The sequence below is a fragment of the Ips typographus genome, linkage group LG1 (assembly GCF_016097725.1).
Source record: "Ips typographus isolate SLU linkage group LG1, UJ_Ityp_2.0, whole genome shotgun sequence".
NCBI lineage: Eukaryota > Metazoa > Arthropoda > Insecta > Coleoptera > Curculionidae > Ips > Ips typographus.
The window spans coordinates 7,833,146-7,854,816 of NC_138422.1; the positions used below are offsets into that span (position 1 = coordinate 7,833,146).

The following is a 21,671-nucleotide window of genomic DNA, read 5'->3' on the forward strand; positions in this document are numbered from 1 at the left end:
ACTTTTGGCCTGCACTGTATAGGCGGTTGTCGGGCAACGGGTAAACAGATCATTGTTGCTGGTACGGTTGCTTGACAACCGCTTATACAGTGCAGGTAAAAAGTTAAAATTTTCTCATTTATGTTCGTGTTTTACGACTAAAAGGCTCAAGTTACAGATCTGAAAAAAATACAGAAAACTAGTCCGTGATAGGTACTACAACTTTCATTATTACGATTTTTCAATCAAATCAACCGTACAGGCGCAAAAAAATCAAAACCGTTTTCCCATGTTAATCTCCTATGTCCAGGGTGCTCTTGGACACCTGGTATATACTTTCCGCTCTTAATATAGAATATACTATTAATGTATTGAATAATTAGCCCTATTAATTGTGACTTTACTCTGTCAGGATGGTGTGAGGATGCCTCCAGTTTCAGTGGAATAGAGATTTAATAAAATTCTCGATAAAATTATTAAAGAGTTTTTATTTCTAGATTTAAAAAAACAAAGTATAGTTTTAAAGGAACTATTTATTTAATAGCTTTACTACTTACAAATTATTGTTACACCTATGTGGTAGTCAACAAAGTAGTTATTTTAAATGTTGAACCTCCCACTCTTGGGAAAAATCTATTAAATATTTAAATATTATCATTACAGCAGTTATTTACTTAAGTAAAACCACAAATTTGATATAATTTATGGTTCTATTGCACAAATTTGAATTTGGGTAACTTTCCCACCAAAAAACTAATACAATTTTTTTGGAACTGTGGCAAGTTTCAAAAATTGCATTAAGGTCATCAGAAAGAGGAAAAAAATACCTTTTAATCCTCAAAAAAATTATTAAAATCGAGTGAATCAATTTGAAGAAACTCTTGAAAACATTTTTCTGTCCCATTATTTTTGACGAGCAGTTTAGTATAGTCGCAGAAAAAAAATATTTGAAGAGTGTTTAAACTACTACAGTTTGAGTAATTGTCCACGCTAATATTATAAATAAATAAAATTTATTTTAGAAATAGTTCCCCTTTATTAACGTTCAATGTTCTGTCTTTTCACCGGTTCAAAAACCAACTTTATCAATTTGCATTTATTTAAGTATTATGTAAGAATGTGTTTACGGAAAAGCATCATTAGTATTTAACACAAACTAAACATCCCGATACTCATTTCTATTTTTTGATAACCCGTCCTTGTGTAGGTCCCATTCAAGAATCGTTAGACTAGCGCAAGCGTATCTGGTGTTCAAATAAGGCTCACTGGAAACGTTCAACAGTTTTCCTGGGACGTTCCACTGTTTCCACTATGCTGCCGAAAAATTTCATGTAATTTTCAGTGGCCGAATAAAACGAACACTCAGGATTGTGCAGAATTTGGTGTTGTAGAGTGTTTGTTTCTCTTCAGTTTCAAATTTTGTTTTTCTTTTGGTTTTATTTTTGGGCGGATTCAGGAACTAAAATCAACAGGTAAGTTTTAGTATTGTTATTACTACATGTGAATGAGTCGTAAAATAAGTCAAAATGAATTAAACAAATGTACGGCGTAGTGTAAACGTATGAAAACATGGGTGGACGCTACTCCCACACACTCAAAGCAATATGTACCTACTAATTAAGTAATTTCTTTGCAATTAAATAGTTAGTAAAGTTACTACCAAATATATTATTAAAATTTATGATTTTATTAATAGCTTTTACCAAATTAAATAATAACTAAATTACCCAAACTATTTATTACTATTTAAGCTACAAAAACTAAAAAAATACTAGTATAAATGTTTATTAGTTTAGATACCTACCTATTTATTATCACATCGTTCTATATAAAGTTAAAAACAAAAGTTAGATCATATGTAACATGGTAATTCATCAAGAACCAGATTGATCAAACGTAATTAATTCTAATTAATTTAAAAAATGAGTTATACTTAGGACCGATACTTTAATCCACAGATAATTCCTATGGAAACGCTGAAAGGAGATGATGAAAAATGGCACAGTAATTTATTTTCAGATACCTCATCAAATAAATCAGGAAAGGCCCGGAAGAGTGCGATAAAATAACATCAATCAACAATTGATTAGAAAGTCAGAGGAGATTCCCTGACGTCATTTATCAGTATCCCATGCTCATCGGTTTGAAAATGTAAAAGATGTCACGTGAAGAAGTGTCAAGTGACTTAACAAAAAATTGTTGAGCTGTTATTTTCAAGGGGACCTTTATTAAAACATAATTTTCGTTATTTTCAATAAACTGACAATTTGAACCATATCATATGACATATCGTCGTAATCAGAAAAAATAGCCCATTTTAAAAATGTAAAAATTTATTATGGCGCCCATAAGAAAAATCAAAGTTGATGATGGTAATCAAAAACCGAAACGTCGGAACTGAAATTTGATATTGTCACCTTGTAGAGGAGGAAATGGGGCAATGGTAAAGAATCTTTTGTTTTCAGTTATCTTATCAAATAAAATAGTAAAATAATAAAAATACATTTTTAAATTTTTTTTTTCAGATATTAAAAGTACTGAGTTTTAAAATTTTTAAAGCAGCATTTTAATCGACTCCTAATTTCTCAAATTTGTCCCAATTTAAACTTCCCCCTTTAAATAACCGAGTTTTCCATGGTGAGGCTCATAACACGGGCACCCTGTATATTATTTTAGGTATTTCTCCGGCTTTTGTACCGGTTTTCACTATTTACGAGTTTTTTTTAACTAGTTTTTAGTTTAATTAACACACAGTTTCTGAAAAATAAACAAAATATGAGGTGAGACAGATTTTTTCAAAATTGCAGCTGTTGGCAGAATTATTGATAAATGTCAAATATAACTTATAACTTCACGAAGGCAAAGTAGGGATAACAGCAATGTAATATAATAGCTAATAATTAATAAATTCGTAAAGAAATTTACGAAAAAGTTGTCAGTTTAATGTAAAACTAGCTTTGGAGATCTGAAGGTTGATGGAAACTCTCTGAAGTGGTTAACTAACCCAGAACTAGTATAACTTAAACTTTAAATAGTAAAAACTTTGTTAAGATTTTGCGACAAAATACAGGGTGACCACCATAGTTAAAACCAAAAATATGAAGTACCTCTTTTTCGAGATACTGGGTGTCAAAGTTAAAATAATACCGTTTTCTTGTAAATACGTATCTCCGATGTCGCACTGAGAGCCACTTTTGCAAATATAGTTGCCTAGGAAGAGCGTTCTCTTTAGTGTAAATCGGCTACATCCTTTTCATGGACACCCTGTATTTATAATAACTTTTGCAAAGTGTCTTTGATGCCGGCTCAGAGATCATCTGCAGTGTCATTAAATGTCCGGAAGAAAGTTCAATCAATGGAATAAATTCATTAATTCTGAATCTTTTGAGAAACAAGAGTAATGAAGAAGCCTATTTTTGCAACAAAACAGAAGTTTTATAATAATTTAATGTTAGACATAATATACCTACTCGTACTTTACTAAGAATTTTATAAAATCTGAAAAATCCTTGTTTTGAAAATGAGACTCGTAGGAAAAAACAACTTGTATTGCCTTTGGATATGTAAATCGTTTACAAAATCAAAAATTCTTGATTTGTGTGCCATTCAGTAGCTACACACTTTAGTTGTTATTCGTTTGGTTTTCAGATGCCGGAAAGCGTGTTGTTACCCGCAAATTACATCATCATGGCTGAGGCCGAGCCTGACCTCAGCACTTTCGAAAACAAGTCGGGATTGGCCGAGGACATGAAATTTCTGGCATCAATGCCCGAACTATGCGACGTCACCTTTCTAGTTGGAGAGACCAGGGAACCAGTCTGTGCTGTCAAAGCTGTTTTAGCTGCTCGATCTCGAGTATTCCACAAAATGCTTTATCAGGTTTGACAGTTACGGTACTTTTACATGTACTGTCCCCACTAAAATATGTTACTTTCGCAGGCACCAAGCCCTCAGCGAAAAAAAGAACCACCACAAAGAGAAAATAAGTTACGGCTATTCCTGAAACGATCTTCAGAACCATTGCTAAACTTGCAAAACTCATCCCAACAGGTACTTTTTCCTATAATATTTCAGCATCGTGTAATGCTTTTAGAGAATAACAACAATACCCAAAAAGTTCAAATAGAGAACGGGCTTTATAATGACTTTAGCTGATAATTTTCATGGCGTGTAACCACTGTATAATAAGCATTTAGCGAGCATTTTAACAGCCTAAAATTAGTTAAGTAGGGCTTTGGTAAAGTGGAGAGTGAATAATCCTTGTTATATATTATACATTTAGAGAGGCTACACCCAGCAGCTGGCCCCTATCCAAGAGGTAAAATATCCAGTCCCTCCAATGAAAACAAAAAAACTGCTTTTTTAGAAAAAAAATATTAGATCACCTTCCTAGTGCAAAGTAGATAGATTGTAGCAAATATTTTATTTTCTTTATAATTTTAGGTTAAACTGCCCTTTACTTTCCTTCAGAATGTGACTTTCTTTCACAAAAAAATTTGAATCTACTATATGTTCATCCATAGAGTAGTTTTAGATAGGTTTTAAAGAATGTATTCAACCCTATAATAGTAAAAAAAAAACTTCGTCTAAGACTACAGATTGCATGGGTAAATTCTAATCGATTCTTTAAAATCTCTAAGCACAAATCTAGTTCACCTACGATATTTAGTTTGCAAGCCACTGGAATACTTTACTGAAATTTGAACTATAAATTTTGCATGCCAGGTTCAAGATTAAATTAGAAATAATATACGAGTTAATTAAGCAATATTTATACAGGGTGACAATTAATTTTAATTAATAGATTAGATACTACTTTTTTAATTGAATTTGTATAAAAAAAGAGAAGTTATGTTTGTAATGGTTACACTAAAAATGAAATTAAACTCACGAACTCAAACTCAAAAAAATTTGTATTGTCGCCACATCTAATCTAGTAGAGGTTTCAAGAAACAAAATTTAATAAAAAAAAATAAGTTAAAGGCGACAGATAAAAGTAGTAGAATAATATAAAAATGAACAAAAATACATAAAAAACAAGATTTTTTTTAATATAATATAATAACAGTCACAAATGCTGCTAAAACTAAGTGAACTCATTTAAAATTAATTTTCTTTCAACATAGTTGTGACCCTGTATATTATTTCCTGACATTTCCTGACACGTTCTATAGAGTTGACTGCATGTAGTTTGACATAAATATCTTCAAAATAAAGGGTTCGGACCCCTGTATCAGCCATTTCAACAGTTAGTCATAATAAAAATTAGTAATAAGTGACAAAAATTTTGTACGTAGCCTCAATCTCAACAGCACCAAACTCTCATCATCGAAGAGTTCGAACCGGACGTCTTTAGGCAGTTGATCGAGTACATTCACACCGGATGCGTCACTTTACAGCCCAGAACTTTACTAGGTAAGTAAGAAAATATCCTCAAAAATTCAGTTTTATACAGAGTAACTAACGAACTAAGTGTCATAACTTTAGCAGCCTGTTCGTTCATAGAATCAAAACTTTCTGACATGACTATAAATGCAAAGTTCTGAGAAATTAATATTTTTGGAGAAAATGTCAATAAAATTTAAGGAATTTTAGGAGAATTCAAGCGAATGATAATGAAAAGGCTAATAAATGCATATCAAAAGCACGGATTCAAGCAATAGAACTTTGTTTTGCTTTGGAACGCCAAGTAGATATGTTTCTTGGAAGAACCACACTGTAAGTAGGCTTTACAACTCCATGGAGTCAAATTTTACAGTCCGGTGTTAAGTGAGAGATATTTTGAGGTCACGTGACAGGTGTCATAACTGTCGAAAGCCGTTCACCAATAACCTGAAACTATAAAATTAGAAAGAGTTTGAGGAATTACACTAGAAGTTGTGTTTAAAGCTTCATGGAGCCAATTTTGCCAGTTGGAACGTTACGGAACACTTAATAATTTGCTTTTTGTTTGAAATTTGGTTTGTTTACTAACAGAACAGCAACAGCTACTAAGAGAAAAGTTTTTATATTTTGTAACAAATTACAATTTTACAAAAAAAATCAGCAGGTCATAAAATAATAAAAAAATAAAACTCTTGGCTAGGGTACTTCTCAAAAATTAAACTCATCATCTACAAACGAAAAAGATCACACAAATGAGTAATTACATAAACTGACTGAAAACTGAACAATCCATTACAAATTTAAATTATTAATAATACCAATACTAATACTAATCGATACAAACAACTTAATATGTTTAATCTTTCTGTGAACATAACAATCCTAATTATGCTGGCAAACCATCCTCCAATGCAGATTAGCTCGTCTGGTTAAGTTTGACGTCATGGTTTAAATCATAACTCAAGGAAAATTCAGTGGTTAAATTTAATCTTAATCTGGTTTGAGTGGTTTAGTCAAGGAAATTCGCCTAATGCTTATTTACTTACAGGAGTAATGAATGCCGCAGACTATTACGGTTTGGATGAACTGCGTAAAGCTTGCGCTGGTTTTGTCCAATGTTGCATCAACGTTGACACAGTGTGCGCTCTTTTGGCTTCTGCAGAGCGGTACATCCAGTATAAATGCACTAAGTCTTTAGTCCAAAAAGTACTGGAGTTTGTCGACGAGCACGGCAATGAAGTACTGAACCTGGGGTCTTTTACGCTTCTACCCCAGCACGTGGTGCGATTGATATTAGTTAGAGAAGAATTACAGGCGGACGAGTTTACTAAGTTCCAGGCGGCGTTAATGTGGGGTAATTAGTAATTACAGTAAAATGTAGTAAGCAAGACTATTAACAGATAGGACACTAGAGTATTTTATGCGGGGTACCAGCACTTTTGTTGAAAAAAATACCTATAATTTGATATGGTTACCTGGAGTGAACTCCTGATTATGGAAAAATGGGTTGATAGTGCTTAACTCTTAATAGTCTCTAGCAGTTTGAACACTATCCTACCATTCACCTAGTCTACGTATTTAGTATAGAGCGAGTAAATATTTGTAGGTAAAAAGTATTGCGACAACAACCCGACAACAAGTCTGAAAGACGTAATAGGGAACTTTTTGGAATTCATACAATTTCATAAAATCCCGGCCAACGTTCTGATGAGAGAAATCCACCCGCTAGGGTTAGTGCCCTACAGCATAATAATGAACGCCCTGGCTTATCAGGTGGAGTAGCTTACTAAGTAATTAACAACTGCCATTTGCTTTATTTATAGACAAAGCTTTAGTTGCAACACTCGTTAAATCCGATCCTCCATCACTAAAATTTGCAGGCAGACCCGAACAGCGTCGACCCCGGAAAACTCTCACCCAATAGGGTAAGACGTCAGGATCAAGGTCGATCGATGAGCGTACAAAGTAGCCTGGATCCTTACGGCTCTAACACCACCTTGAGCTCTTCTGGATCCTCCGAACTGGCTTCTTCAGATGGCAAGCATAACTCCAACTAACATAAGGCCACTGGTGTGCCCGTACCTTCCGCCCCGCCCCCCGGGACATCCTCGAATCCCTTTCACACTTTTAGTGCCCCTGTAGTTACCTCTAGTGGTCCTTCCAGTGCTCCTAGTAGAACTACTTCAGTGAATTCGAGTCCCTCTCACCAAGTGCAAGCAGTGTATCATTCACCACCGACAGTGATGATATCTGCAGCATCGCCTGGAGCGCAAAGCACTGAAAACTTTTTACCTCCTTCATCACCTGCGCACACGTTTACTTTTACGATTATTATGAAGAAGATTACTTACAAAGAAGAGTTAACGGAATTGTAGGGACGGCGAATGGGACCGTTGGATCGTATGTTAGGGTCAACTGAAATTCTAATTTAACTCAGTTATTTTTGAAATGAATAATTCGTTTAGAAGGCGCTAGTGTGACTTGTTGGAAAGAAATTGCACAACTTTTGTTTAGAACAATTTACTTTTTGAGTGCGATCAGCATTAAGAGGCTAATAATATGATAAATTAATCTTTATGTAAAACCGACTCTATTAAAGATAGATTTTTGTCAATAACTTGAAATTGAAGAAAGAAAGAAGGTTTTCGCTCTGATGCAGTATTTAAATTTTCAGTCTCTTCATTTTGATATGAAATTAATGCTATGGATTGCATTTCATTTTTTTTTAGACAGCACAATAGTAGGTTTTTGTAATAGCGCCACCTGTCGACGAAACAACCATTTTTTTGAATTAAACTTGTCAGTACGCTCTCTTGTGGATTTTTGAAAGAGTTTAAAAAAATCATTTTACATATGTACCTGTTGATACTCATATTTTGTTTAAGTAAAAATAAAGCATATTTTATTTTTGTCATACTTGGCATGGGAAAATTTTGAAGCTTTGCTGTCATACTGAAAAACAATTTAAAAAAAAAACAAAAATTACAGTGCTCATTTATTGTGAAGCTTCATAAAGCGACCAGAGCTCAACTGACATAATCTAAGTGTCACATGACCGTTTTTTCTCAGCACAGATCAACTGTCAAATTATGTCCTATTTGCACCGCTTGCTCTTTAACTTTTCAAATTATCAGCATTATTTAGGTAAGTCAAAGTTTTTTAGTTTGTTATAGGAAGATTTAGCAAGAATGGCAACAAATTATTCAAACACAAGAAAAACTGACAAAACAGAATGCATACATACAGGGTGTTACAAATGCTATCTCAGAAGCTATAGTTGATAGAGCTTCAGTTAAATGGAGGTTGCAAAATGATAAATAATAAAGTGGTAAAAAAATAAAATAGAAGTTTGACTTTTTCGGTTTTTTTGTTGATTATCTCCGAATCCAATAAAAATTTCTTTTTACCAAATTATTTAGCAATAAAATGCACAACTTTGCCTCAATTTAACTAAAGCTCTATCAACTATAGTTTCTGAGATGGCAATGCTAATGCATCGAATTTGTAACCATGTATGCCCTGATAATATAATTTCGTTTACCATTTACTGCAAATTTTTATCTTCAAAATATTTTTATTAGGTTTTGCAAACAATCCGTGACTTAGTAACTTTCTTGGAAAATGTATAACCAATAAGTTCATTCAATAATTAATCGATTTCCTTTTTTGTGGGGTGTCTGTGTGTGAATAGTTTGTGTTTTAGCGAGAGAAAAACAGTTTTACGTACGCTGCAGTCCTCTAGTTCTCTTTCTTTTCTTTTTTACCAAGTTTTTAATTGGTTTGACAGTTATAATATGTGTACTTTTTTGTTTCAATAATTTGGTGCATTTTAAGCTCAATTTTTCAATTTTTTCCAAAAGCAGAAAAACGTTGTGGTTGATAGCCTTTTTTCGTGTAGAAAATAAAGATTGTTTCCATTGTCAATTGACCTCTTTATTACATTGGGTTTTATATCAAAATTTACATTTGCAGACTGAATAATAGTTGCCTTCTGCAAACCTTCAATAAAAATAATTATGAAAACTTCGTCATTTAGTAAAGTACCTTATTTTCGAACAAACTGCCTCATACGAGTTTAATCATATTTTTGACGGGTAATAAGACACAAACTTTGAATCTTGAAAAGAAATGTTTAGCTGACAAATCTTTGGAACACTCTGTATAAGCATCTCCAAAACTACTGTTCAATTGGCCAATTAGACTCTCGAATTAGGTTTGTTGAGAAAAAATAAGTAATCCACAAAAAAATCTATATGCTTCTAAAAATGGAACTAAAACTTTTATTCAGTTGCAGTCTTGTCATTGTTCATATAAAATTTAAATTATAGTCGGAATGTTTTATGAATGAACACAGGTAACAGCTGAATATTCATATAATAAAGCAAAACATGTGTATGTTCTCAGATTATAGACTTTGAAATGCGTTTTATAGATATCACTAGATATCACAAACTTTAAGTCCGAAATTAAACCTTTTTTGATGAAAGATTGGATTTTATCAGACTTCTTTGCTTCTTAACTAATTAGTTTCACACCCAAATAGATCAGTCCTTCTAAATGTATTTGTTCCACAAATAACTAAAATATTGTTGACCTAAGATACGATCGTTCGGTTCCATTTACGCACTAGACAAAAAAAAAAATTGGGAAGCCTGGAAAATGAAACGCATATTGCATTTTCATGGTCTTGTAATGGTACTAGTAGAAAAAAAATTTTAAAACAGACATACTAAAAAGTACGTTTTTTGATAAAAGATTATTATTATTTTAAATAAACATTTAACTTACATCCTACATGGAAAAACAATGTTGTTTTTTGTCTCAAAAAAAGTTTTGAAATTAAGTTACGCAAACTAATCGATTGTTAAAACATATTTTGAAAAATGTATTTAAGTTTAAAATAACTTAAAACGATTACAAAATTTTGAAATAATTACTATTGAGTCTACCGATTGGTAGGATATTTTGATGGCCGCGTCCGTTTTCACGTTCCATGTAGCAAGCAGAGCTAATGTGACATCACAATGAAATAATCTGACAGTTAGTCAATTTATGGTTTACGCTCTGTTCGCTTTATGAAGCGTAAAAACAAATGCGGCCAAAATTAGATGTTAATGAGAAACAAAGATGGTATGATGTACTGATTTAAATGGTAAAGTAAAAATTAAACACAAATACATTGATTTTTTCCAAATTTATTGTTGTTGTTTAGTAAATGTGTACAATAATAATAATAGAGAAGTGAATTTGTTTAGGCCCCTTCGAATTTGACAACCGCAGAAACTACATAGTCACCTTCGAAAAATGAGTCAATATTTTGATCCATTTGTAAAAAATGTATTATCCTATAAGCACTACTCAAATGCCAATCAACTATACTCAAAATAGTAAATATTAAGTTTGTCTACCTCCTATACTATAAGTGGCACATATCACACCCATGTGTTGGTCCCTTTGGTGGTCTCCTATTATCATAATATCTTATCCCACCCGCCACATTTCCATAATTTTACAGCCAAACACCTTTTTTCCCATTTGATGCTCTTATAATCCCTTATTTCCACACCAAAAGGCATACCAGTGGCCAAATTCTATTAATTAAGATTAATGTCCATTTATTACGTAAATATCTACTCATACATGTACTTAAAGTCAGGTGTTACTTAGATTATTATTATGTTATTTTAATTTAGTAATTTCACTATTTGTTGATTGATACTCGTTAACACACATTTTATTAATTTTTGCAAATAATGCCTTTGGGCCATGTTAAATATTTTTTTTTAGTTTTAAGGTAAACAATATTAATTGCTGTCTATTATAATTGTGTACTCTGTAAACACCACTATGTAGTCAAACTTACTAAAGTAACGCCTATAGAATTATACTGACAAATTTAAAAAGCCAATTTATGATGATAAAACTGTGCTAAATAAGGTGTGTATCTATACTCAAGTTTGTGAAAATTTGTCAATTCTAAATCTACCAGATACAGAAATATACTCTAAATTTATTATTTTTAGTTTATGAACACTATTGCGGACTCAAACCATACTGATAATGTTTTTGAGTTCAAATACTGAATGACTATTTCTATATTAGTGAAATCCTGCTTTCTATATGGGTGTATAGTGTGGGCTAAGATGTTATAAAATATAACTCTATTTATGTATTAAAACCGAATTTTATTTCAGTTCAACCATAACATTTTTGAAAATTATTATTACTTTGTTTTACCACATTAATTTAATACTAAAACATGTTTAAAAGAAGTGAGAGGTTCGATGGCTTCAAATATCTTTAAAATACAATGCTTCTATTATTAATTGATTTAAGATTCAAATTGACTGAAATACTGCGAAATGCCTCAAAATCCTTTACCAACTGAATGAATGAATCCAACCCTGAATCTCTAACAGTTTTCGAAATCCCTGTACCCAACCAATAATAATAATAAACACCCCTTACTGTGAATGTGAAACCCTGTTAAGTCAATAGTCTTCTATACAACGCCAGGTTAATTCAATTTTATCGTAGCAACAGCAGGACATAACTACCCTAAATCTGATATTTTTAATTCTTTTAACGCCGAACACTTTAGTGGTTTCTTTTCTGCTTATTTTTATTATCAACATGGCAGGTAAGAAGAAGAAAACTTTGGCCAACAAACTGGCAAGAATGTCGGATGAAGAACGCGCCAGATATCTTCAGCACAAAGCTGAAATGGAAGAAGAGGCAAGACGAAGAAAAGAGCAGTTGATTAGCACGTTTATGAAGGTTATTAACAAGCACATGATGGGTTAACATTTTGTTCAAGCAAGTATGGCAATTTCAGAAAAAAATCAAAAAGGAAGATGCCTTTACGCGACTGAATATGGCGAAAATCAACCAAAATTGGCACCAAATAATGCGTAAAATAAAGGTGAAAGAAATGAAAGACGAGGTGGAACATTTGAAACAATTAATAGAACGCTTGGTTGAAACGAAGAATAGGCGAATTGAAAATTTAGTCATTGAACTTGAAGAAGCAGAAGAACAATACATGCATAACTTCAACTCTCATTCTACTCATCTTGATAACATTATTGGTACGTATTAAACAATTTAGTTATATGAACAATTACAGTAACCCACTGATTATACTATTATCAGAAAATCAACATCACCACATTGACCAGCTTCAGTCAAAATATCAGAAAGAACTTGAAGATATTTTAAACCAAGCTGCAACTGAAACAATAGAAATTGAAACTCAGGCGGACCAAGAAATGTGCTATTTAAAGACTATAACATTTGGCCAAGAAAGTAGGGCGGCTAATGTCCTAAAAGACAATTGGGAAGACTATACCAGACGTCTTTACGAAGTGGAGTACAATGTAAGTTAAATTAATAGTCAAAATGAGGAAGTAATAGTTATTTGCGCTACAAGGGAGGAAAGTTTAACTTTTGCTCCCCCATGTTTGTTTATGCATAGGTTTTTATTTCTTCACTTTATTCCGTGATAAGAACGTGAAGTGACTACTTTTTGATATTTAAAAAAAAAAACCTTTTTCAACATGCATTTTCTATATGTATTTACACTAATTAAATAACAAACCTAGTCAATGTTAATGGCAATAGTCAACAAAAATTGGTAATACATACATGTTTAGAATGGAAGATTTCCGGCTGGCCAATCCTCGCAATTCGACCGGCCCTTTTCTGCCAAGCACATAAACAGTTTGGAAGACAATTCGCACGTATTTGTGGTATTACCTATGAAACAATTAAACAATTTTACAATCAAGTAAGTTGCCTAATACTGACTTTGTTCACTTTCTTGGAAACATTCATCAACGCTTTCTTGCATAAAATCTCTGACTTCTCTTCCTGAAGCTGAACTGGTCAAAACTGAAGAGATTTTTGTATGATCGGGTGATCCGTTTGAATCAGTCTATACACAAAATTTAACTTAGTATTTAACTTAGTTTCTACGTTTTACAAACTTACCAGCTCTAATTTTTCAAAAATACACTTTAGGGTACACATTTCGTCATCAGGATCATCTCCAACGTTGTTTCCTCTCACATTGGCTTCTTCCTGATCTTCCATTGAAGTGCTTCGGTCAGTACTTGTACTAATTCCTGTTCCAAATTTCGGTTGTTGGTTATCTTGATTAGAATTAGTGATACTTTTGCTGGATCCTTTCGATCTGGTGCTTCGCCCATTTCTCACTAACTTGACGTTCCTATTGTTGGATTGGTTGTTTGTAGGTCCTGATGAGTTTGCTGAAACTGTGAATAAAAATATTTGTTTTGTAGTTAGAGGACTCGTTGAAAATCGAAACCTCGAGTGGGTGATGGAGCTGGAAGGTCTTCATCTGAAGACATAGAAGTTTCATCATCTTCTTCAGTGGAAACTGAAGAGCTTAGATCGAAAATTTTAGTCAAAGTATCGTTATCTTTGATGCATTCAGTGATCACAGATTTGAACTGTTCACTATTTAGTTTGGACATTCCGCACTGAATGCCCTAAAATTTTAAATTAGTCTTTTACTTGCTCATAGGAAAAAAACAATCAAACTCACCTGGCAGACACCTACATAACTCAAAGCTACCGCCAGTAACACAAAATTCATGTTTACAGTAAACGGTTGACATTCAATATTGTTGTGTGGTTCAGTTATAATTGGATCAAATCGACTAGCACAATGTATTTTATATTGTTTCCTAGCGTAGCAACGTTTTAATTGGTAAATTGTTGAAGTTAGTAGGATCTATGGCAAATTAGAGCGACCATTTTGATGGCGAGTTGTCAGATTCAATATCCTGTTTTTGTATGGCAAATTAATAATTGACATCCTGAAATTAGTGGAGGATGCATGGCTAATATTCGTTAAATTTGTTTAATAAAGAGATCATAATAACCGAATCAAATTAAATAATTGATATGTCTTATTAGATGTATTCTACATTGAATTAATAACTGTATTTGTTATGACATCATTATAATTTGCAGTGATTTAGGTCTACAGAGTGGCCCATTTACAGAGTGCGTCAGATGTATATTTACCATTCTTGTAGATAAAGCTTTGGACAAACAAAATTATATTATATAACTTTTAAAAAATTTTCATTTTAATGGGGAGGATTTTTTTTTTTTTCGTTTTAAGCTGGACTTTTTAACTTGAAACAGTAAAATATCTGTAGTACCGATACTATGTAAAAAATTTCGTTTCAATGGAAACCGATATTACACAAATGTGTTTATTTGAGGTATACTGGATGACCCAGAAAGGTGTGACATCATAATGTAGTAAATGGAACCTTGTATTTTGTATTAAGTACTTTACTTTTTGTATTGAATAGATTTTAGTGCCTTACTTGTTTCCAAAAATTTGACATTTCCACCTGCAGTAATTTTTAGAGAAATTAATTAAGAAACAAAATGTTTCGTTAGGTATCATGGTCATGAATATACAGGGGGTTGCATTTTCGATGGTTTTGGAGGAAAAAAGGCAATGCATAGAAACAAATCACGTGTTTAAAATAAAGCTCAGATGATCGAGGAAAAGTAAGCTTCAGAAGGTTGTTTTTTTAGGGATACAACAGCTTTTTGCAATTTTTTGAACTTCCTCTCTGAATTGACAGATTAAAGTGATGAAAAAAGAAAAAAAAAGTGTCAAACAGAAGATTATAATAAGTTAAATCTAATGGAGTAGTCAGTTTAGGAAGTCATATTAGTAGCGTTCAAGTATAAAGAATTTGCTTCATTTTTGAAGTAATAAAAAAAAATTTTTGAAGTTAATTCAGATCATATGGAAAAACTAAAAATACTTTCTCATTGTACCTTTTCAAGGTCTACGAAAAAATTATTTTATTTTATATTATTTCGGTTATGATTTCACTTACACTGCAAAATGTGTTCTTTTAATGCTTGCTTGCTTTTAATGCTCTTTTAATGCGCTTTAGTGTTACTATAAGCGAAATACTGACGTCTTTGAAACATTTTTGCAAATATACAAAAACAGAACATGTTTACGAATACTGATCACATGGTGAACGAGGAATTCACTTTAAACTTTAAGTTCAGCTATTTCTGTTAAAAGTAATAGCATACATATTACTCTCAGATATTAAATATAGAAATTTGTGACTGTAAGTAAATTCTTTTTAATATTAGCAACATTTATTTTTCAACATTAACGAAAAAAATGATTTGTGAAAGAGGTGTTAGGCCAGGTTTTCCCAATTTTTTAATTTCTTATTGTTAATTCTCTATTAAAAGATGGTTAATACATATTCTTAATTATCTAAGTCAAAGTAAGAAGAGTCACGTGAATTTCAAGATTTCATTGAATTGTACGAAAGCGGACACTCTGTATAAATAATGTTATACTATTCTAGAACAATATGGTTCTGAAAAATCTACGAAAAACAAGAGGCGAAACCGAATCTGCACTTTGGAAACAAATTTTGGAAGTTATTCGGCAATACGTCCAAAAAACGGACGTCCGTAGAAGTCACTTGCAGGAATTACGCCGGATTGACGCCGAAAGTGCCGAAGAAATACGAAATAACGAGGAGAAAATGATTAAGGAAGAGGTAAATTACGCAATGATGAAACTTTTATAGCGTTCTAACAGTTTAATGTAAGCCGTTCTGTTTATTATCGTAAATCTCTGTATCCGGGACTAATCAGTTAAGAGTTTCACTAATAAATAAGACAATTTTTCACAATGTTACATCACAAACAAATTAAGGTGTATTTAAAATAATAAATTTTCAGAATCGGATGCTTTACAAACTTTACTAAAATGTACTTAAACTCTTATTGTGTCGACGAGCTACAAATTTATTTACGGAAGATGGTCGATGACAGTTTTAACGCTTTAGAAAGCCATTTTCAACGATTTACGACACGGAAATATCAAATTAACACATCTATTTGGGCCGTATAAACTTACGAGCCACCTGTTTTTATAAAATCAGGCACATTTGGGAAAAACTAATTTGATTACAGGAACTTGTGAAAATTTTGACGGTCAATTACGAGGATCTGGTCAAGTTAAAGTCAGATAAGGTCAAGTCACTGGAAGCTGAGGAAGCTATTCTGAAAGAAAAATATCTAAAAATAAAAAAAACTTTGAAAACTGATATGGAAAAAGACGAAAGAAAGCTGCGTTTTCTAACAGCCACTGCAAGTGAAGTTTTGCGATATCTCACACAGTTAGCTGGAAGTGGAAAGCATTTGCTGTCCTTGTCCCAGACGTGCCAAAAGTATGTGACTGAGAGAGAGAAAGTTGCCAACTGGTTGCCCATTATTGTTTATCCGGAAGATGTCCAAGAGTCTGGACTAACTGATGATGAAAAGCTGTTTCAAAAAACGTTGCATATCGAGGATAAAGAAGGTAAAGTTTGTTACGATGTTTCTGAATGCATAGAATAGAAATTACAAAGTAAAATAAAAAATCACGTTTTCTAAATGTCATTTTATTAACGCCATAATTACACAACTTTTCTCACATATAACTAAATCGATCTGTATCTCTAAACGTTTTCAAGATTACCATAGTGGCTTTTCTTATCATTGACAGAGAGAATACCACAAACAGGGGGAACTATAACGAAAACAAAATTTCGTTTTTTGAGCCAGTTCTCATATTTTTCTTCAGCATTTAACTAAAATATAAAATCACAGGCGTAAATGGGGGGGTAATGGTGGGTGTAATGTTGAAACGTCTTGAAACCTGATAAGCACATGATAATGATGTGTAAATAGTGGTTTTTAGACTCTTGATTATACTCACAGATTCTTGAAAAAATAAAAACTAGCAAAATATATCCCAAAACACATGTGCTCATAACGGCAATTTGGTAACTAGAAGTAAAAGTACTTAAATATGCTAATAAATCCAAAATTGGTGTTCCAGCTTCTGATTTTCTTTCACCAAATTTTGAAAAAATCATGTAAAGTAGCAAGATAAACTAAGAAACATAACTTTCACAAAAATTTTTCTTTACTTTGAGAGCAAATAGTAGTTAATTTCAAATTGTAGTAATTTTAAAATTGCAATTTTCAAAATTTTAGTCTAAATGTTAAAGCATCACCATCCAACAAAATAAATGTTGAGTTTTGACTTTCTGTTGGATTATTTAAATTTACAGATTCATTTTTCAAGCCACGATTTTTGGTAAAGATAACTAATATCCTTAAGCTACATTCAAACATTTACATATTTCTAGTTCTCATAATTGTTGACTAGTCTCATTAGTAAATTCGATTTTTTTATGGGAATGAAAACATAGTTTGTCTCTACACCACTGTGCCCAACTGTCACTGCTACTGTTGTTAGAGTTTTTTAATACTTTTTTTAATTTAGCCTTCCCTGTGTATAAATTTTTCTACAGCATTTTGACATAAACAATATTAATTTACAGAAATTGATAAGCCCAAGCCTCGACCCAAAACCAGTATTCCTCATAAATCTACATCACCAGCCCCTATCGAGGAAATCAAGATTGAAAGCAAAAAAGTCGACTCACACAGTGCAGCTTCTCAAACTCCGGATCTCAAAAAAAACATCATGAATGAGTGTTTCGAAAGTCTGGAAAAACTGGAGGGTTTTTGGACGATCTGCAATAAAGCACAAATTGATGTGATGGAATTAAAGCGAGAGAAAACTTATCTGGAAAAAGAAAATAAACAACTGGCTGGGATGATAAAAGCTGTTTTAGAGGCGGCTGCTTTGTCTCAAAGTATTCCTAGTAGTACTATTGTGTCGACTAGGGCACCTTCAAGAAAACGTGGAAGTCTTTCGGCTCCACTGCATAGAATAATGCTTTAACAGTAGATTTGCTTTAAATATGTCAGAAGAAAACATTCCAAATTGCTTCATTTAAGGCAATAATAAAGTTTGAAGATGGAAAATTTAGTATATTGAAACAATTTCCAGATGATTCTTTGGAAAGCCCAAAACGTCAACGATTTTCTCAAACAGACGTCTAAAAATAAGTTTATCTTTCAAATGAAACGTTTAAACGATTTTAAACATGATTTTTAGGTCTTAAAAGTGATATTTGTGAAATCATTTTCAGGGATTGTCAAGTGTGGTTACTTTGAAAGGTTTTATAAAATTATTAATATCTGATATCTATTTTATTTTCATGGTTTTTAGGATGTTCCAATGGCTATTTAAGTTGATTTTGAAAAAGTTAGTACAATAGTGATTTTTTTATTATTATTTGCAATAAGTATACTGTTCTTAAGTTAAGCCTTTTAGGTAATCTTTATTTTATACAATTGCTTTTCATAAAGATTGGTTAGGTTTTAGGGTTTTAGATTACCTCCGTAAGCTAAGATGTTTTCAAGAGTTTTATTTTTGTTATAATCAAATAATTAACAGATAAACACATATGTATTGCAAACTTTAGCTTTAGCTGATCTAAAAATTTGAAAAGCATCTAACAGCCAAAGGTAAAAATGAACATCAATTTTTACTCCCTAAGAATAATTTAATTATTAAGTATATTAATAATAATTGTAAGTTGTAAAACGCATACTCTGACCAATTATATGTAATTTTAAAAGGCAAATTAACCAGCTGCAAGTACTTGATCTCTCAGAGGCCAACAACTGGTAAGTTGCTCTATATCTGTGATTGAATGTTCGCTAATAAATATCAGTCATTGACTTGACATCTCAGTGACTTTAATACAATAAGCGTATTAGATCGAGTCAATGACATCACACCAATAGCTTGATTTACTCAATTGGTGCGAACGCAATTTCATTTAAATCAATATTTTCTATACTTATTATGCAACAAAACATTTAATTAACAGCATTGTTGTCGATACTTAAAATTGTATCGTATATTTTATTTATGCGGAAAATCAAACAAAAGTCCGTTTCCACAGCATTATCAATAAGTAGCCCTTTAAAGATTTCTTTAATTTTTAGGTGGTTCTAATTAAAAACTTGATTACACATTGTTTATTTCAACCCAGCAAAGGAACTAAAACTTGATGGTAACATTACATGTTAGGTGCTCATCTAGGAATAGTTTGGATTTACACTGTCAATGAGAATAAGAAAATGACCAGTTTCCTGTTTTTCTTTCTTCGAATTTTTAAATTTAAATAAATAAGTTTTGCCTTTTTCTTGTGTGTTTTAGATTAAATAGTTTTTTTGTTGAGGAAACCATTTGGTCATAAGATAGCAAATTTAATGTTATCCAGTTACTGATCTCGCCAAAACTAGAAATTTCACATTTCACACAGAGCACATCTAAAATAGTGACAAAACAGACAAGAAAAACCTATTAAAGACATGCACAAAAGAAAACTTTTTTAAATGAAGAACTTGTATGAAAAATTGTTAAAGAAATCATAAATGAAGACCTCACCAGCTGGTGCTCCTTAAAAGTATTATATTGTTGAAAATGCTTCAGGTATTCCTATCATAAATTAGTAACTTATATGATTTAAGATTTCTTAAAGATATCAACAAACGGGGTTGATACTGGGACAACAAAAAAATAATATTCTTATGGTTAAATCAAGCTCAGAAAAGAAAAACATCGGTATCCTACTTGAAATTTCATCTGATGGTCAGTTTTTTTCCATGTTAGTTTATACATATTTTTATTATTATTTTGTTTAAAAATATTGATAATAGTCTACTGATATCCACATAGAAAATTAAGAAAGTGTGTTTTATCACTTCTTTAATAGTCACTTACTGGCACAACGATTGCCACATCATGGTTGATGAATTGCGAGTAGTGATTCAATAGAATGACCGGCAATATCACTAGATCTACCATCCTCCGGCTTTTTCTATGGGGTCACTTAAAAACTGTTGTACCTAAAACACAGTCAGCTTCACTTGATAATCTGAATATGGATCAATTCCGAGAGAAACTGTGAATGTAAGAAATGAGTTTAACATTACGTTATAACTTTGTTTAGCCCAACATGGAATGAGTTTTGAGCATCTGATTAAATAAAAAAGCATATCATATTATCAAACTTTGGCTTCGATCTTGAGTCGTTTTCAAAAATACTAAAGACGAGCATTTTTTAAAAAAAGTACTGTATTTTCTCTGATTTTAAAAGTTTCTATGTTTAGCTTGAACATTATTAGAGCAACTTTTTTGGAGATCTTGAAAACGGTTAGGGATACAGATTTGGTTAAATAGGAGGAAAGTTGCGTAATCATGGTCTTAATAAAATGATATTTAGAAAACGTCGAATTTTTGTTTGACTTTTGAAGTATTTTGGAAAAATTCTCATTTTAAATGCGGTACTTGTTCTTTAATATCAGATTGTAAAATACCTATTTATTCCAAATTCAATGTACGTTTTACTATGTTTTACCAAGGTTTTACCTATTACGGATCCGATTGTTTTAATTAAAAATTGCCTATGCTAATAAACAGTTTAGCTTATTTAGATAGTTATTGTTACTTGAAATTTAAAAATAAGACAAACAAAAGAGTTTTTACTACCAAAAATAAAAAAGTAAAATATCATACATTATTGAATTCGGAAGAAAAAGGGCTTCAGAAACTAACATAAAAACATCAGGACCGTATTTAAAAAAAATTAAGTTAATAATGGTTCTGCAAAAACTTTGCCAAAATGATTTTAAAAATTTTCTATACCGTGAATGTTGATATCATATTCTAAAATATGAAGATTTTATTCATAGGAGAAACAGAACTGATAAAATTATAGGGTCTAAATAATAAAATACATACAAAGGAAACTTTTCTTTAAAAAACTGCTCTAATTTCGTTCAATTTGTAACTTTTTCAAATTGGAGATAATACAGTCCTTTTTCGAAAATACAACTCAAGAGCAAAACTAAAGTTTAATGCTGTTAAAGCGGTATTTCATTAATTTCTTTAAAACACTCTCTAAACTAGTTTAATAATGTGAGGTTCCTGTACATAGGATCGAATCGTAGTCTCTCTGTATATAGGGTATACAAGTCTGTATTCAGAATAGTGAACTCAGGAAGTTGTTTATAGTTATGGTCAGTTATAATTAATATACTAACTATTACGCTTGTCTATAACAATTAGGAAGTACTTAGATTTTATTAGTAACCACCTAAAATATGTATAGTGGCACCCAATGTAATTTGGGGATCAAAATTCAGATGAAGCAACAGAAACTAGCTAACTTATTCTTACCCTAAGTCTTAGAAGAAGTTGTAAATACCGCTTGTGCAAACAACCAGAAAAATTATTGAAAACAATTGTACTCTTTTAGAAGCAATATACCAATACATACAAACCGGAAAGTAGCCGTGTAAACAAA

At 31.9% G+C, this 21,671-nt stretch overlaps 3 protein-coding genes and 1 long non-coding RNA gene across 11 annotated transcripts; 2 read left to right on the plus strand and 2 right to left on the minus strand.

The window, feature by feature from the left end:
• Positions 1-1,255: 1,255 nt before the first annotated feature.
• Positions 1,256-11,542, plus strand: gprs (speckle type BTB/POZ protein). 6 transcript variants are annotated; one of them, XM_081995929.1, is made up of 8 exons: positions 1,256-1,451; positions 3,628-3,858; positions 3,919-4,029; positions 4,262-4,297; positions 5,277-5,394; positions 6,413-6,718; positions 6,971-7,137; positions 7,245-11,542. In XM_081995929.1, the coding sequence occupies exons 2-8, from the start codon at positions 3,628-3,630 to the stop codon at positions 7,419-7,421; spliced, it is 1,146 nt and encodes a 381-aa protein (XP_081852055.1). In that variant the 5' UTR covers positions 1,256-1,451; the 3' UTR covers positions 7,422-11,542. The 6 variants fall into 6 exon arrangements, with proteins under 6 accessions (XP_081852055.1, XP_081852058.1, XP_081852060.1 ...); XM_081995932.1 differs by having other exon boundaries at positions 7,249-11,542; XM_081995934.1 differs by having other exon boundaries at positions 6,971-7,154; positions 7,245-7,385.
• Positions 11,543-11,990: 448 nt separating this feature from the next.
• On the plus strand, positions 11,991-19,503 carry LOC145740391 (dynein regulatory complex subunit 2). Its single transcript, XM_081995925.1, has 6 exons — positions 11,991-12,141; positions 12,200-12,452; positions 12,517-12,740; positions 15,750-15,947; positions 16,366-16,753; positions 17,784-19,503. The coding sequence occupies exons 1-6, from the start codon at positions 11,998-12,000 to the stop codon at positions 18,188-18,190; spliced, it is 1,614 nt and encodes a 537-aa protein (XP_081852051.1). The 5' UTR covers positions 11,991-11,997; the 3' UTR covers positions 18,191-19,503.
• On the minus strand, positions 12,912-14,151 carry Obp59a (Odorant-binding protein 59a). Of its 3 annotated transcripts, none has more exons than XM_081995938.1 (5): positions 13,931-14,151; positions 13,691-13,874; positions 13,354-13,631; positions 13,171-13,297; positions 12,912-13,119 (listed from the first exon to the last, which is right to left on the minus strand). In XM_081995938.1, exons 1-5 carry the CDS (start codon positions 13,979-13,981, stop codon positions 13,013-13,015), a joined length of 747 nt encoding a protein of 248 aa, XP_081852064.1. In that variant the 5' UTR covers positions 13,982-14,151; the 3' UTR covers positions 12,912-13,012. The 3 variants fall into 3 exon arrangements, with proteins under 3 accessions (XP_081852064.1, XP_081852065.1, XP_081852063.1); XM_081995939.1 differs by having other exon boundaries at positions 13,180-13,297; positions 13,354-13,637; positions 13,931-14,148; XM_081995937.1 differs by having other exon boundaries at positions 13,354-13,637; positions 13,931-14,120.
• On the minus strand, positions 16,870-21,630 carry LOC145740400 (uncharacterized). The gene is made up of 3 exons (XR_014181420.1): positions 21,545-21,630; positions 17,889-17,979; positions 16,870-17,024 (listed from the first exon to the last, which is right to left on the minus strand). It is a non-coding gene; the product is annotated as an uncharacterized LOC145740400 (long non-coding RNA).
• Positions 21,631-21,671: the final 41 nt, after the last annotated feature.